This window comes from Tamandua tetradactyla, chromosome 6 (genome assembly GCF_023851605.1).
Source record: "Tamandua tetradactyla isolate mTamTet1 chromosome 6, mTamTet1.pri, whole genome shotgun sequence".
NCBI lineage: Eukaryota > Metazoa > Chordata > Mammalia > Pilosa > Myrmecophagidae > Tamandua > Tamandua tetradactyla.
The window spans coordinates 6,212,722-6,231,918 of NC_135332.1; the positions used below are offsets into that span (position 1 = coordinate 6,212,722).

A 19,197-nucleotide genomic window follows, 5' to 3' on the forward strand; every position below is an offset into this window, starting at 1 on the left:
AAATGAGACAAAGTGTCAATGGCTGAGAGATTCCAAACAGAGTCGAGAGGTTATCCTGGAGGTTATTCTTATGCATCAAGTAGATATCATCTTGTTATTCAAGATGTAATGAGAGGCTGGAGGGAACTGCCTGAAAATGTAGAGCTGTGTTCCAGTAGCCATGTTTCTTGAGGATGAATGAATAATGATACAGCTGTCACAATGTTGACTGTGTGATTGTGAAAACCTTGTGTCTGATGCTCCTTTTATCTACCTTGTCAACAAAGGAGTAGAACATATGGAATAAAAATAAATAATAGGGGGAACAAATGCTAAAGTAAGTTTAGTTTGAAATGCTAGTGATCAATGAAAGCAAGGGGTAAGGGGGTATGGTAGGTATAATCTTTTTTTTTTCTTTCCTGTGTTTGTTTTCTTTCTTTTTCTATTGTCTTTTTATTTCTCTTTCTGAATTAATGCAAATGTTCTAAGAAATGATGAATATGCAACTAAGTGATGATATTGTGAATTACTGATTATGTATGTTGTTTTATTTTGTTTCTTTATTTTTTAATTAAAAAAAAAACAAAAAACAGGGAGCTATAAATTAGAAAGAATTCATGCTATTTGGGAGGTTAGAAATGTCTAGTCAAAGCCATTAGGCCAGGTTACGATTCTGAAATTACTGTTCTGATGCTATAAATTATCCTTGTCTATTTTCAAAACCCCAGTAGTTTCTGTTGTTTTCATCTCATAAAACCCAAATTAAAGAACATCACTGGATATTGTTTTGGGTATTTACCTGGACTAGGTGGTCCTTAACTATCATAGCCAAAATGTTGGTTCCCAGAGAGAGCAAATAAAGGTAATAGTAATGGGATGGCCTTTTTATAGGTAATTCTTCAATTTGAATGTTCATTGCAATACAGTCCTTACATATACTCCTTACAAAGTTGCTGAGAGGATTAAAGGCTTGTAAAACACCTAGTTGAGCACCTGGCCCACAATAAGTACTAAAAAATCCTAGTTTTCCTTTCTTTTCCCCATTAATTTTCAACTCTTGCAAATCCCTCCTCCTCTAGTACCAGGTTGGTTGCACCTTAACACACACACACACACAAAAAAAAAAAAAGAGAGAGAGAGAGAGAGACAGAAATGAAAAAATATAAACATATCACTTTTTGTCTAAATCTCATAATTAAATTCAAGGTGCTGTTAACCTTATTTGAATGAACTCCATATAGTATCCAGAGGATAACTGTGGGCTTCAAGGAAGTTTCAGAGCACACAAGCTTTAGCCATCTAAGTATTTAGTATATTGTGGCCTAAAGCTCAAAGCTCTCTCTGCTATTCTTGACTATTACAAAACGTTTAACCAATTTTAAAAAATACATTACATGCTGAATTACACTGAAATATAAAAAGTTCATTTTAGGAAATAAGAAAAATATAAAAAGGAAATCAGTTCTACCAAGCTAATTGTTTATCATTTAATGATAAGAGTTGATCTCTTTACCAACTGCTATTTAGAGGAAGGGAATTAAAGTACCCAATGACCCAAGTACTGTTTTTGCATGTTTACTTTAATTCTCTAATATACTATCACATGAGATAATCCATAATAAAATAAGCCAATTTTCCTATACTTGACATTTTCATTCTTTACATTTCCCTCTATTAGACCACCAAACATTTCTGATAGTCTATCCCTGTCTTGTTTTTTCTTTATTTAGTTAAGATTAATACTGTATATACAATTTTGTATATAGGCAGGCTCATATTGGAAAACATTTCTAACTCAACATACTTGAAAAAAACACTCTGAGAAGTATCTTTTAGGGGACTGGAGATGGTTCTCTATTATTGTACTAAAATCTGAGGACAAAGGAGAGCAAAGAAGGGAATTGTCAGTTTTAAAGATGTAATTCATGAAGGAAATTAAGTGGGGATATAATCTGGTTGAAATTAAATAAATAAAATTTTCCATTATTTGAACTATAACATAACGGAGAAGAAGTGAGAAAAGGGGATTATATTACTACAATTAATGACCTCTCCAAAGACTACTGAAGACTTAAACTTTTCTGATGAAAATATTACACATTTTTCTAAATACATCTAATAGAGAAATACTTCCAACTACTAAAGATGAATAAACATAGTCCTTGGTCACTAAATCTGCTTGCATCTGAAGATACAGTGAATTTGTGGCAACAGTATTTATATGCGACAGCATGACCATCATTCCCCAAAAATATGCATGAATTTAAGAGAACACTGATGTTGAGTGTGTGAGAACAAGCTTGAATATAGCCAAACTGAATATATTTTCAGAATCTTATCTAATCATTTTTATCTAAGTTAAAATTAAAAGGTACTCTTAGAAAACACAGGTAATACTTATTAAATATACGTAGCGTATCTTTGGCAGGATTAAAAAAAAAATAATAGCGGTTTCCTCTGGAAAAATAAAGGTGAGACTGGGGATTATGAACAGAGGTTAACTTTTGACTGCACATTCTTTTGTACAATTTAAACTTTTAAAAATATCATATGCATTCAGTACTTTTTTAAAAAAGCAGAGGTGAGTAACAAAATAATTAACATAGTACTGGATTACAACCCAAAGTATAAAATAAATATCCATAAGTTCATGCTGAAATAAATGTATGACAGAATAAGTAAACAAATGAGATAAATAGACATACCTGTGCAGCAAAATTTCATGAAATTATTTAGTAGATACTAGCACCTCGAAGGGATGGAACATAACTCCCCACCCCTTAAGCGTGAGCTACATAGTGGCTTCCTTCCCAAAAGCACAGTATTAAGGGTATGTCTGTGCATTATTTTACAGTGAAGAAACCTGAAAAACTCCAACTCAATAAGGTGACCAAAGGTTACATAATCAGTGATAAATCATGTCCACATGATGTTTGACAGTCCTCAAAACTGTCAGTCATTATAACAAGGAAAGTCTGAAGAAGTATGATAGTCTAGAGGAATCTAGAATTAGGAAGACTTACTAATCTGTGGTATTCTGGATGTGATCATGGGACAGAAAAAGGACATTAGATAAAAACTAAGGAAACCTGAATAAAGTATGCACTTCAGCTAGTAACAATGTATCAATAATGGTTCATTAGTTGTGACAAATGTACCTACTAATGTCAGAAGTAATAATAGGGGAAACTGGGTGAAAAGCATAAATGGGAAGCAGCTATACTATCATTGCAACTTTTCTATAAATCTAAAACTACTCTAAGATTAAAAATTCATTTTAAAAAAGTAAGCAAATAGTAAACTACAAGAGTATTAAAAAACAGGACTCCCATAAAAGATTTAATAATATTTTTGAATTAAAGAAACAAACAAACAAAAGCCACTGGAGGATTATTTGTAATGAATGAGGTTAAGATACAAAACACCTTTCTAAAATGCATAGAAAGGTGAATTCCTAATTTATGTTAGGGTGAACAAGGTTATCTTGAGAAACAGACTATACAGAATTAAAGTAAAATACATAGCCTTGAAAATTTAAATACATTTTTAGTGATTTAAGACCAAGGATTTATCTCAAATTTAACAAAAACGTAATAACCGCAAAATTTTCTGCTCACCATTAGCTGCCACCAGAAAGGATTTATTACTGCCTCGAGCCTTGTTGGTCAGATCTTCAGTTATATCCATGTGCCGGTGGATTTCTTCACGCATTTCTTCTAGAATTTTGCAAAGTTCTGCTTCCCAATAATCTTTGTCTAGACAATCAATTAATTCGGCAAGCTGAACCTTTGTACTATAGTACCAAATTTTCTTCTCATTTTCATTTTCTGTATCTTCTTCTCTGTTTAAAAAAGTGCAAAAATACTTTCTGTGTTAGACACAATGTCACTTGTAGAACAATTTCATCTACCCAGTATATTTTGCTACCGAAAATTCATGCATTAAAGCTCAATAAATTTGTTTACAAGCAAATCATCAGGTCTCACTCAAATTCAAGGCAGTGTGTGAATACTTGGGGAAAGGACCAAAAATCAGTTTTTCTTAATTGACTTTTAATTGTTATCACAACAATTCAATGGGCATAAGTTCCTGCTTCCACCAGAAATGTTTAAACCATTTACATAACAGGAATAGAGCAGGTTCACATTACCATATAGTTCAGAAATATCTCTACTATAATGGTTTAAAAACTTTGCTAAAAAAATGCTTATTTGGTACAAAATTTGTATTTTGACTAGTGTATTTCCTAATATAACTTATGTGGACAGCTTAATTGAACACCATAGTACGTGGAACCTTGAGTAGGGCATGAGATTTTTGTAGGTTTGTCCAGAGTGATACCCCAATAAATCCCAGAGTGATCTGAACAGTGAATAAAAAAGTATTTGCTAAGTCCCCTTGGGAGAATGGTGAGAAAGGGGAAAAATTCAACTTCCCCAAGTGGAGAATTCTTCATATTCTCGACAAGCTGTGGGGGCAACCAAAGCAACAGGCTGAGCACCCAATCTTGGGGTTTGTTCATATGAAACTTAACCCTGCAAAGGATAGGCTACGCCTACTTAAAATTAGGCTTAAGAGTCATCCCCCCAAGAAAACCTTTTGTTGCTCAGATGTGGCCTGTCTCTCTCAGCCAACCCAGCAAGCAAACTCATTGCCCTCCCCCTCTCTACATGGGACATGACACCCAGGGATGTGGACCTTCCTGGCAACGTGGGACAGAAATCCTAAAATGAGCTGGGACCGAGCATCAAGGAATGGAGAAAACCTTCTCAACCAAAGGAAGAGAGAAATGAGACACAATAAGGTGTCAATGGCTGAGAGATTCCAAAGTCGAGAGGTTATTCTGATGCATAATACAGGTATCACCTTTTAATTTAAGGTGTAATGGAGAGGCTGGAGGGAACTACCTGAAAATGTAGAGCTGTATTCCAGCAGCCATGTTTAACGATGACTGTATAATGATATAGCTTTCGCAATGTGACTGTGTGATGGTAAATATCTTGTGTCTGATGCTCCTTTTATTGACCTTATTGACAGACGAGTAAAACATATGGATTAAAAATAAATATTGGGGGGAACAAATGTTAAAATAAATTTAGTAGACTGAAATGCTGGTGATCAATGAAAGAGAGGGGTAAGGGGTATGGTATGTATGAATTTTTTTTCTGTATTCTTTTTATTTCTTTTTCTGAACGGATGCAAATGTTCTAAGAAATGATCATGATGATGAATGCACAACTATTTGACGATATTGTGAGTTAGCAATTATATATCAAGAATGGAATCATCATATAGTAAGAATGTTTGTGTTTGTATGTTGGAATGTTTAATAAATAAAATTTTAAAATAAAAAAAGAAATATCAAGAAAAAAATATTTAAGCCTTCTAGTCTCTGATATTCTGGGACAGCTAGAAGGAAAAATGAGAGGCTCATATGGTAGCCCATGAAAACTCTGGGATCTGTCCTGTAATTACTTGTGGAAGAGTGCTTTGAAAAGTATTGCTTTTTTATTTCTCTGCTTTGTATATACGTTATACTTACTACACAATAAAAAAGTTTAAATTAAAAAAAAAACTTTGCTAAAGTCTGCTCCTTGAAGACTTCTTAATTTAGCAATAATGTCTCATCTCTCTTCTTTTCTTATAGACAATCAAAGCCCAAACTGGAGAGAAGAGGGGCAGCTTCCATTCCTGCCTAAAATTCCTCTAAAGTTCCAATCACTTTTCGCACAGCTGGAGACTGCAACAAAAATGATTACTACCTGAAAAACAAGGCAAATTAGCATCTAGGACTAGACTTAAGGGAAACATGTGTAATCGTATTTCTTTTATTCAAAAGGAATTCAGGAATGTACTTGGATGAACCTGACAAGAGAGTTTAACTTTCCTGTTTCCTCAAAAGCAAATTGATGGCACTGAAAGACCTGGACTTAAAGGAAGATCTGGTTTCGTATGCGCTCAGCTACTTATGAGATGTGTGGGCCTGGATAAGACATAGCCTCTCTGAACCTCTGAGCAATTTTATTTACCTCTTTCGTAAAATAGGGAAGAACCTGCCTTCAGAGCCACTGTAAAAGTTAAGGGTATAATGCTAAGACATCTATCGCAGTGCCTGGGAACAATGCTAATGATCAATAACTACTAAATATTAGTAATTACAATTAAGGTAGCAAATAAATAAAAGTTCTGCAGAACTCCAGGAATGAGTCATTCAGTAATTGTGAAGAAGAGATATACTAAATCATGGATACAATAAATGGGTATCAAAATTATCAACATTTTTAAATTTAAAAAAGTTATTAATAAAAAGTCGCTATCTAGATTGGCTTATTCAAATCAGCATTTGCTGACATATTACATCACCATATTTCTCTTTTAAAAGCTTTTACAAAAATTTCTGACTCGTTTTTTAATTTCACCTTCACTAGATGGGTATTTCTACTGCGTTTGTTTGAATGAATGATGACAGTGGTCTATTTCAATTTTGAGTGTTAAAGAGGTCCGAGTTCTCTAACAAAAGATTCATAAAATGGTTAAAAAAGGCAATACCGTAGGGGGAAAAGAAGTATAACAAATAAGGTATCAGTGGCTAAGAGAGTTCAAATCGAGTCAAGATGCTACTCTGGAGGTCAACTCTTATGCATGCTCAGTTAGACATTTCTACATATCATAACTTGCCAAACCGCAAACTTAACCATTCCTGCCAATCCTAAAGAATACTAGGGCATTATATAAGATTTTACAAAGGCTCCATGCATTAGGATAACTTTCCAGAAACTTACAACCTCCAGATGTGTCCCTGGACCAGATAAGTCCTGAAATGCAGAGGGGCCAGCCTCTTCAAAACATCAACTAGGTTCCCTTCTCCTATCCCATATTATTGACAGCCCCTTCCAACATGAAAAAGTTAGAATGGACATGGCCCAAACACCCCTAAAGAGTGGGAGAAAGATCAAAGGTGATAGTGGCGTCATATAGAGAAAGTTGGGTTCAAATGAGTGCTGAATCATTACATTGATAGTTCTTTTTTTTTTTTTTTTTTTTTTGTATGCTGTATGGCAGAAGTCACATTTCCTTCTTTTTTCCATGTGAGTACTCTGTTATTTCAGCACCATTTGTTGAATTTTTGTTTGTTTGTTTTTTCTCTCTGTTTGCTTGCCTGTTTGTTTTCTGGAAAGTATATGGGCCGGGAATCGAACCTGGGTCTTCCACATGGGAGAATTCTACCATTGAACTACCTTTGCACCCCCTTATATTGATATTTCTTTAAGTCTCCAGTATCTCAGAGCAGCTAGAAGTAAAAACCTAAAATTGTGGATCATAACCCACATCAAACTCTGAAATTGTTCTACAACTAATTGTTGTGATGTGCTTTGAAATTTATTGCTTTTTTATACCTATGTTATTTTTCATGTACACAGTCAATCGAGATGATAAATGCACAGCTATATGATGATATCGTGAACAACTGATTGTACACTTTAGATGATAACACGGTATGTGAATATATAACATATATCAATAAAGATGAATAATTTTTTAAAAGGCAATGTTTTATAAAAATTCTAACAACAACAAATCAGAAAGTACTTAGTGAACACCACCTGAGCAGAAGAGTCATAAGTGCTAACACAAGATTCAACAGGGGAAATGGGAGGAAACAAGACAGATTGACTTTTTAAAAAGTCTCTAACATAAAAAGTCTTAATGATTTCTCCTTTTACAAAGAATTATTTGTATTCTTCCTTTTTTGTTCAAGTTTTTTATTGTATAATATAACATACAGATCAATTATTTCTTTAACTTGCTTGCCCTCTTTATTCAGAAATCTCTACAAATTTCAAAGAAACAAAAATATTCTGAATATTTTTTTTGGTAGAAAATGTAATTTACAAAGATAAGTTTTCAATATAAAAAGGAAATACTATGAGAACTAATTTAATTAAATGGACACTGTGGCATTTCTTCAAGCAACTCAGACTATTGCAAAGGTCCCTGACAGCTACTAACTGGACCATGCTGGTGCCAGATTTTCCCATGCATGACAAAGAACTCACTACCTCCTATGGCAAGCCATTCTAGACTGGAATTGAGCATTTAGAAAGTTTATCCTTACAATAAACTTACTAAATCCCTAACATTGCCACCCATTGGTTTAGCTATGTGAATTAAGTCTAACACACCTCTTCTACACATGGTCCTTCAAATTTTTCACAATATCTATAATTTTTGCTCTGTTTTGTCTTTTCCAGGCCAAATATGCTCAGATATCTTAATCATTCCTCATACAGCGGGTTTTCCAGTCTTCACTACCCTGCTATTCTTCTTCTACATGGTGGTTTTTCAACGGCCCATTATATATGCGGCACCCGGTTACCATTTTATATTGTGGTCATCAAAGATAATATTTATACATGGCTTCTTGAAGCTATAGAATAATAAATTCATTAAAAGCATAAACATGCAAAACAAAGTAAAGTGAACAATAACTGTTGATACTTTCAAATAAAAATTAAAAAAAATACTTATGTACTTGGGCATATTTACATTATATACTCTAAATTACTTTTTCTAATTGTAAAAGTAATTTAAAGCAACAGCTTTTCTACATAAATACATATTAATTATATATTTGATTATGGAATCACAAAGTGGTATCTACAGAAGATATATTCCTACAACACTCCTTAATAACATCCAAACTTGTCTGGCTTTCCTAAAGACATTAATCAAAAAGAAAGGGAGGGGCAGACCATGGTGGCTCAGCAGGCAGTTTTCTTGCCTGTCTTGCCAGGGACCTGGGTTGGATTCCCAGTGCCTGCCATGCAAAAAAAAAAAAAAGAAAGAAAGAAAGAGAAAAGATAGGTAGGAAGTCAAAAGTTTGCTAAGAATATAATTAAGAGCAAAAAACGTGTCTAAATTTAAAGTCTGTCTGGCTTTTAACTAGGCCAGATAAGTAAGTTAATAACTAACAGTAAATTTCAAGTTTCAATTTTAAACAAACTCAAAGAAATTTTAAGAGTAAGAGTAAAACTAGTAGAGATTTAGCAATTAAAGGCACATTCGGTCAGGCAGCCCTAGAGGTTAGCACCGATTCTGGAGGCAGAATGCCCAAGCTCGAACTCTGACTCTGCCACTTACTAGATGTGTGGTCAAGGATAAATTATTCATCCCCTCTTTGCTTCAATTTTCCCATCTGAAAAATAGGGTGACAGTACCAAAATATCGTAAGAGAAAGGACAGAATGAAGATACTTCAAGGGCTCCATCTCCCCAAAGAAGGTTTGAACATCTTTAAGAAACATCTTTCTCAAAACTCCAGAAAACAATTAAAGGACTGCAGTAACAGGGCGAGTGTTGAATCAAGAGGAAGGCTATTAAAATGCATTAGAATTTTGAAGTGCCCTCACTGAGGGCTCACCGCAATGACAGCCCATACTCCCAGTGCAGATCCCTGGTCCACAGGTAGCATAGTAACCCTTGCAAACATTCTGGAGCAAGTATGTCTTAACCAATCTGTCTGGCAGTGGCCTGAGACACTATGCATCCTAGAACTTCCCCTGTGTGTAGAAGATAGTACACAGAGTTTGTCCATGGAATGCTACATGCTACATGCTACAGTTAAGTGGTTGCCTGGGGCAAGAAATTGCTGGCTTCAGGACATACAAAGCTATGCCTGGGACAGAGAAGAAACTTTCCTAGGTAAGAGTTTTTGGAACTAGGTAAATCAGGGAATTACTAGGGCTACAACACATGCCCAAGCCAAAAGGCATGAACAGAAAGGATCAGGAAGAGGCCCCCTACACTTTGGCCTGGAGCTATTCTCTAGACTCATTGTATGCATAAGCAATGAAGGAGAGCACCTGCTCAGGTCAACCTGCAAAGACAGGAAAGGTTTTTTTCTTCTTTCTTTCTTTTTTGTTTTTTTGTTTTTGTTAGTTCCTGGCATTCAAGAAAAGCTCTGTCATAATACTAGCTGGATGCAAGCTTAAGAAACAGTCACTAAAGAGTCTAAGTTCCAGCAACAGCACATTAAAATATCAAAATGTCCAGCTTTCAACAAAAGGTTACAAAACATAAAAACAAACAGATGGCAATGGCCCAGGAAAAGAAAATTAAAGCATCAGAAACCACTAACAAGGAGGACCAGATATGGGACATACCAGACAATGATTTTTTTCAAATGGTCTTAAATATTCCTAAAGAACTAAAGGAAAGCATGGAAAAAGAAGTAAAACAAAATTAGGAAAATGATAGACAAACACAAGGAGAATATCAATAGAGAAATGGAAATTATGAAAAGGAACCAAACAGAGCCGAACACCACAATAACAGAAATTAAAAGTTCCCTACTGGAGTTCACAGGAGAATGAAGCTGCCAGAAGAAAGGATCAGAGAATTTAAAGATAAGACTTGAAATCATCCAGTCTAAGGAGAAGAAAGAAGAAAGAAGAAAGAATGAAGTAAACAGACCTGAGGAACCTGTGGGACACCATCAAGCATACCAATATACACCCTGTAAAAGTTCTAGACGGCAAAAAAGAGAGGAAGGGGGAGTGTACAGGTAGTTTAGTGGTAGAATGCTCACCTGCCATAAGGGAGACCTAGGTTCAATTCCTGGTCCAGGCACTCCAAAAAAAAAAAAAAGGAATGGAAGGAAGAAAGAAAGCAAACATTCAACAAATGCTGCTGTGATAAAGAGATATTCACATGGAAAAGAATAAAATGTGACCCCCATCACACAGTATACAAAAAAAAAACAGAAAAAAAAAGAGAAAGGGACAAAGAGAACATTGAAAGAAATAGTGGCTAAAAACTTTCTAAATTAAAAAAAAAAAAAAAGACATGAATATACGCATACAAGATGCTCAACAATCTCCAAACAGGATAACCCTAAACAGAACCACACCACAGCACATTATAATCATATAGTCAAATGTGAAAGGTACAGAGAGAATTTTGAAAGCTGCAAGAGAAGCAACAGGTCACTGAGAAGGGAGAAGCAATGTGTCAACGTACAAGGAAATCTCCATAAAATTAATCCTGATACCTCATTGGAAACTAAAGGTAAGAAGGCCTCTAGTGAAATGACATTTTAAAGCACTGACAGCAAAAAACTGTCAATCAGTGAACAAAAAGAAGGAACTGAAAGTCTGAAAAAACAAATCACAGAACTCATGGGAGTGAAAGGCACAGGAGAAGAAATGAAAAAAGCAATGGAAACCTACAACATTAGATTTGAAGAGGCAGGAGAAAGGATTAGTGAACTGGAGGATGGGACATCTGAAATCCAAAAAGTAAAAGGAAATATAGGGGAAAAAATGGAAAAATATGAGCAGGGACATAGGGAATTGAATGACAACATGAAGCACAAGAATATACATGTTATGGGTGTCCCAGAAGGAGAAGAGAAGGGAAAAGGAGGAGAAACACTAATGGAGGAAATCATCACTGAAAATTTCCCAACTCTAATGAAGGACAAGAAATTACAGATCCAAGAAATGCAGCATACTCCAAATAGAAAAGATCCAAATAGACATACTCCAAGACATTTACTAATCAGACTGTCAGATGCCAAAGAGAAAGAGAGAATTTTGAAAACAGCAAGAGAAATGCACTCCATCACATACAAAGAAAGCCCAATAAGACTATGTGTAGATTTCTCAGCAGAAACCATGGAGGGAGGAAGACAGTGATATGATATATTCAAGATTCTAAAAGAGAAAAACTGCCAACCAAGAATTCTATATCTGAAAAACAGCCCTTCAAAAATGAGGGGGAAATAAAAACACTTTCTGACAAAAAAATCACTGGGAGAATTTGTGATTCTCCAAGACACCGGCTCTGCAAGAAATACTAAAGGAAGAATTATAAGAGAAGCACATACAAAAAGACAGGAGAGAGAGGTATAGAGAAGACTATAGAAATCAAGACTATCAGTAAAGGTAAAAAGAGAAAAAAATTAGATATGACATATAAATCCAAAAGGCAAAATGCTAGAAGAAAGTACTGCCATTACAGTAATAACACTAAATGTTAATGGAGTAAACTCCCCAATCAAAAGATATACACTGGCAGAATAGATTAAAAAACAGGACCCGTCTATATGCTGTCCACAGGAGATGCATTTTAGACCCAAGAACAAATATAGGTTGAAAGTGAAAGGCTGGGGAATATATTTCATGCAAACAACAATCATAAAAGAGCAGGAGTAGCTTTCCTGATATCCAACAAATTAGAACTCAAATGTAAAACAATTAAAAGAGACAAAGAAGGACACTATGTATTAATAAAAGGAAAAATTCAACAAGAAGACATAGCAATCATAAATATTTGTACACTGAGCAAGAGGGCTCCAAAATACATGAGGCAAACAATGAAAAGAGAAACAGACACATCTACCATAATAGTTGGAGACCTGAATTCACCACTCTCATCAATGGACAAAACATCTAGACAAAGGATCAATAAAGAAACAGAGAATTTGAATAATACAATAAACAAAGTAGATTTAACAGACAGTTATAGAACATTATACCCGCTAACAGCAGGATACACCATTTTCTCAAAGTGCTCATGGATCATTCTCAAGGATAGACCATATGCTGGTTCACAAAGCAAGTCTCAATAAATTTTGAAAGATTAAAATCATACAAAACACTTTTTCAGATCATAAAGTAAGGAAGTTGGGAATCAATGATAAGCATAGGGCCAGAAAATTCACAAATATATGGAAGCTCAGCAACAAACTCTTAAACAATGAGTGGGTAACGAAGAAATTATAAGAGAAATCAGTAAATATCTCAAGGCAAATGAAAATGAAAACACAACATACTAAAATGTATGGGATGCAGCAAAGGCAGTGCTTAGAAGAAAATTTATTGCACTACATGTCTATATCAAAAAAGAAGAGCAAAAATCAAGGAATTAACTGTTTACTTGGAAGAACTAGAGAAAGAACAGCAAATTAACCCCAAAGCAAGCAAAAGGAAAGAAATAACAAAGCTTAGAGCAGAAATAAATGAAATTGAGAACATGAAAACAATTGAGAAAATCAACAAAACCGGAAATTAGTTCTATGAAAAAAATCAATAAGATCGATGGACCCTTAGCAATGATGACAAAAAGGAGAGAGAATGCAAATAAATAAAATCATAAATGGAAGAGGAGACAACCACCGACCTTGCAGAAATAAAGGAGTAATAAGAGGATACTATGAACAATTTTACGCTAATAAACTAGACAACATAGATGAAATGGAGAACTTCCTAGAAAGGCATGAACAATCAACACTGACTCGAGAAGAAATAGACAACCTTAACAAACCAATCACAAGTAAAGAAACTGAATTAATCATTAAGAAGCTACCAAAAAAGAAAAGTTGAGGAACAGATGGTTTCACATGCAAATCCCACCAAACATTCAAGAAAGAATTAGTACCAAGCCTGCTCAAACTCTTCAGAAAAACTGAAGAGGGAAGGCTTAAGTAGCCTTCTTTCTATGAAGCCAACATCACCCTCACATCAAAGCCAGACAAAGATACTACAAGAAAAGAAAATTACAGACCAATCTCTCTAATAAATATAGATGTGAAAATCCTCAACAAAATTCTTGCAAATCGAATCCAGCAACACATTAAAAGAATTACACACTACGATGAAGTAGGATTCATCCCAGGTATGCAAGGATGGTTCAACACAAGACAATCAATTAATGTAATACACCATATCAACAAATCAAAGCAAAGAAAATCATATGATCATCTCGATTGATGCAGAAAAGACATTTGACAAAATTCAACATCCTTTCTAGTTGAAAACACTTCCAAGGATAGAAATAGAAGAGAACTTCTTCAACATGATAAAGGGAATATATGAAAAACTCACAGCTAACATCATCCTCAATGGAGAAAAACTGAAAACTTTCTCCCTAAGATCAGAAACAAGACAAGGATGTCCACTGTCACTACTGTTATTCAACATTGTATTGGAAGTTCTAGCCAGAGCATTTAGACAAGAAAAAGGAATACAAGGCATCAAAATTGGAGAGGAAGAAGTAAAGCCCTCACTGTTTGCAGATGATATGATACTGTATGTCAAAAACCCTGAAAATCCACAGCAAAACTACTACAGCTAATAAATGAGAGTACAACAAAATGGGAGGTTACAAGACCAACACTCAGAAATTTGCAGTGTTTCTACATACTAGTAATGAGCAATCTGAGGGGGCCATCAAGGAAAAAAGTTCCATTTACAACTGGAAGCAAAACAGTAAAATATTTAGGAATAAACGTAACTAATGATACAAAAGACCTATATAAAGAAAACAAGAAAATTTTTTGCTGAAAGAAATCACAGAAGAGCTAAATAAATGGAAGGGCATAGTGTGTTCATGGATTGGAAGACTAAATATAGTTAAGACGTCAATTCTGCAATAACAATTAAAATCCCAAGAACTTACTTTTCAAAATAGAAAAACCAATAACCAAATTTATCTAGAAGGGCAGGTGCCCTGAATAGGTAAAAAGATCATGAGAAAGACAAATGAAGTCGGAGGTCTCACACTATCTCATTTTAAGGCATATTATGAAGCTACAGTGGGCAAAACAACATGGTACTGGCATAAAGACAGATATACTGATCAATAGAATAGAACAGAGTGTTCAGTTATAGACCCTCTCATCTATGGCAATTGATCTCGATAAGGTAGTCAGGCCAATTCACCTGGAACAGAACAGTACCTTCAATAAATGGTACTTGGAGAACTGGATATCCACACGCAAAAGAATGAAAGAGGATCCATATCTCACACCCTATACAAAACTTAACTCAAAGTGGATCAAAGACCTAAATATCAGATCTAAGACCACAAAACTTTTAAAGAAAATATAGGGAAATATCTTATAAATCTCATAATGGGAGCCATCTAGATCTTACACCTAAAGCATGAGCACTGAAGAAAGAAATAGATAAATGGGAACTCCTAAAAATTAAACACTTTTGTGCATCAAAGAACTTTATCAAGAAAGTAAAAAGACAGCCTACACAATGGGAGACAATATTTGGAAATGATATATCAGACAAGGGTCTAGTATTCAGAATATATAAAGAGAATGCTCAACTCAACAACAAAAAGACAAACAAAAAAGGCATGAACACGCTTCTCAGAAGAGGAAACACAAATGGCTAAAAGGCACATGAAAAGATGCTCAAGTTTCCTGGTTATTTCGGGAAATCCAAGTTAAAACCACAATGAGATATCATCTCACACCCACCAGAACGACCATTATCAAAAGAAACAGGAAACAACAAGTGCTGGAGAGGATATGGAGAAAGAAGCACACTTATTCACTGTTGGTGGGAATGTAAAATGGTACAACCACTGTAGAAGGCAGTTTGGCAGTTCCTCAGGAAGCTAAGCATAGAACTGCCATATGATCCAATAATACCATTGCTAGGTATCTATTCAGAGGACATGAGGACAAGGACACAAACGAACATTTGCACACCAATGTTTATAGCAGCATTATTAACAATTGCCAAGCAATGGAAACATCCAAAATGTCCATTAACAGATGAGTGGCTACACAAGCTATGGTATATACATATGATGGAATATTACACAGCTGTAAGACAGAATAAAGTTATGAAGTATGTAACAACATGGATGGACCCTGAGGACATTATGCAGTGTGAGATTAGCCAGAGATAATAGGACAAATACTGTATGGTCTCACCGATATGAACTAACATTAATGAATGAACTTGGAGAATTTCAGTTAAGAACAGAGGTTATTAGGAGATAGAAATAGGGTAGAGTTTGGGTAATTGGAGCTGAAGGAGTACAGATTGTGCAACAGAACTGATTGTAAAGATTTAGAAATGGATAGCACAATACTACCTAATTGTAGCACAGTACTGTTAGTATACTCAATGAAGCTGAATGTGAGAATGATAGAGGGAGGAGGGCTAGATGCAGAACTGAAACCAGAAGAAAGACAGACAAACAGTGAAAAAAAAAAAAGTACTTGCAAAGTCTCCTTGGGGTAACATCAAGAAAGGGGGAAAATTCAACTTCCCCATTTGGAGAATTCTTGTTATTCTCACAAGCAGTGGGGACAACCAAATCAAAAGGCCAAGTCATCAATCTTGGGTTTGTTCATATGAAACTTATCCCCGCAAAGGACAGAATAAGCCTACTTAAAATTAGGCCTAAGAGTCACCCCCCCAGAGAACCTCTTTTGTTGCTCAGATGTGGCCTATCTCTCTCAGTCAACACAGCAAGCAACCTCACCGCCCATCTCCTCTCTACGTGGGACATGACTCCCAGGTGTGTAAACCTCCCTGGCAACGTGGGACAGAAGTCCTAGGATGAGCTGGGACTCAGCATCAAGGGATTGAGAAAACCTACTTAACCAAAAGGGTGAAGAGAGAAATGAGACAAAATAAATATGTCAGTGGTTGAGAGATTTCTAACAGAGTCAAGAGGTTATTCTGGAGGTTATTCCTACGCATTTTACTTTAATAAAATAAACCTTTTTAATTTAAGGTGTATTAGAGTAGCCAGAGGGAAGTAGCTGAAACTGTAGAGCTGTGTTCCAGTAGCCACGCCTCTTTCTCTTTTTTTACAATATGAATGTTCTTTCTTTTTCTATCACATAGTTGTGTATTCACCATCATGATCATTTCTTAGAACATTTGCATCAATTCAGAAAAAGAAATAAAAAGAAAACAGAAAAAAATTCATACATACCATACCCCTTACCTCTCCCTTTTATTGATCACTAGTATTTCAATCTACTAAATTTATTTTAACATTTGTTCCCCCTATTATTTATTTATTTTTAATCCATTATGTTTTACTCATCTTTCCATAAGGTAGATAACGATAAAAGAAGCATCAGACACAAGGTTTTCACAATCACATAGTCACATTGTGAAAGCCATATCATTCATTATACACCAGTAGCCATGTTTTTTGAAGATGAATGTATAATGACAGAGCTTTCACAATGTGACAACATGACTGTGAAAACCTTGTGTCTGATGTTCCTTTTATCTACGATACTGACAGATGAGTAAAAAAATAGGGATTAAAAATAAATGAATAATAGGTAGAACAAATGTTAAAATAAATTGAGTAGATTGAAATACTAGTAAACAATGAAAGAGAGAGGTAAGGGGTATAAAAAAGGTTAAAATATATTGAGTAGATGGACATACTAGCGGTGAATGAGAGGCAGCGGTAAGGGGTATGGTCTGGATGAGTTTTTTCTTTTTTTTTATTATCTCTTTTTCTGGAGTGATGCAAATATTCTAAAAAATTATCATGGTGATGGATATACTACTATGTGATGATATTTTGAGCTAATGATTGTATACCATGCATGGAACATTTGTATATTCAGAATGAATTTTCATGTTTGTATATTTTTTCGGTTTGATAATAAAAAAATTTTTTAAAAAATGAAAACATCAGGAACAGGACAAGGATGTCCACTGTCACCACGGTTATTCAACACTGTGTTGGAAGTTCTAGCCAGAGCAATCAGACAAGAAAAAAAATACAAGGCATCAAAATTGTAAAGGAAGAATTAAAATTCTGTTTGCTGATGATATGATACTATAGGTTGAAAACCATGAAAAATCCACAGCAAAATTATTAGAACTAAAAAATGAGTATGGCAAAATGACAATTTACAAGATCAACACTCAAAAATCTGCAGTGGTTCTCTATACACTAGTAATGAGCAATCTGAGGAGGAAATCAAGAATAAAATTCCATTTACAACTGCAACCAAAATAATAAAATAGTTAGGAGTAAATTTAAGGATAAAAAAGACTTGTACAAAGAAAACTACAAGAAATTGCTAAAAGAAATCACAGAAGACCTAAATAAATGGGAGGGCATACCATGTCATTGGCCTGGAAACACTAAATATAGTTAAGATGTCAATTCCACCTAAATTGGTTTATACACTCAATGCAATACCAATTAAAATCCCCAAAACTTACCTTTCCAAAATATAAAAATGAATAACCAATTTATTTGTAAGAGCTGGGTGCCCTGAATAGCTAAAACTATCCTGAGAAAGAAAAATGAAATTGGATGTCTCACACCACCTGACTTTAAGGCATATTATGAAGCTACAGTGGTCAAAACAGCATAGTACTGGCATAAAGATAGATATACTGACCAATGGAATTGAACAGAGTGTTCAGTGTAGACCCCCTCATCTATGTACAATTGACCTTTGATAAGGCAGTCAAGTCAACTCACCTGGGATAGAATGTCTCTCCAATAAATGGTGCTTGGAGAACTGGATATCCACATGCAAAAGAATGAAAGAGGATCCATATCTTACACTCCATACAAAAAATAAACTCCAAATGGATCAAAGACCTAAACAACAGATCTAAGACCATAAAACTTTTAGAAGAAAACGTAGGGAAATATAAAACTAATTTAAAAATAATAGCAGATGGTTTCCTAGATTTTACACCCAAAGCATTAAAGAAAGAAATAGATAAATGAAAACTCCTCAAAACTAAACACTTTTATGCATCAAAGAACTTTGTCAAGAAAGTAAAAAGGCAGCCTACACAATGGGAGACAATATTTGGAAATGACATATTAGATAAGAGTCTAGAATCCAGAATATATAAAGAAACTGTTCAACTCAACAACAAAAAGACAAACAATCCAATTACAAAATGGGCAAAAGATATGAGTAGACACTTCTCAGAAGAGGAAATACAAATGGCTAAAAGGTACATGAAAAGATGCTCAACGTCCTTGGCTAATAGGGAAATGCAAACCAAAACCACAATGAGATATCATCTGACACCCACTAGAATGGCCATTATTAAAAAAACCAGAAAACAACAAGTGCTGGAGAGGATGTGGAGAAAGAGGCACACTTACTCACTGTTGGTGGGAATGTAAAATGGTACAACCGCTGTGGAAGGCAGTTTGTGAGTTCCTCAGGAAGCTAAATTAAGAATTGCCTATGATCCACCAATATCATTGCTAGGTATCTATTCAAAGGATATGAAGACTAGGACATAAACAGACACTTGCACACCAATGTTTATAGCAGCATTATTTACAGTTACCAAGAGATCGAAACAGCCCAAATGTCCATCAACAGATGACTGGCTAAACAAGCTATGGTATATACATACGATGGAATATTACGCAGCTGTAAGACAGAATAAAG

The 19,197-nt window shown here is 34.9% G+C and overlaps 1 protein-coding gene across 16 annotated transcripts in view; it reads right to left on the reverse strand.

Annotated features, from left to right (window-relative positions):
* Nucleotides 1-19,197, reverse strand: part of BPTF (bromodomain PHD finger transcription factor) — a 179,262-nt gene that overhangs the window by 108,147 nt on the left and 51,918 nt on the right. For all 16 annotated transcript variants that reach the window (XM_077163604.1, XM_077163603.1, XM_077163602.1 and 13 more), the window contains exon 3: nt 3,597-3,820. In XM_077163604.1, coding sequence (XP_077019719.1) covers nt 3,597-3,820 — 224 coding nt within the window. The remainder of the gene's footprint in view (nt 1-3,596; nt 3,821-19,197) is intronic.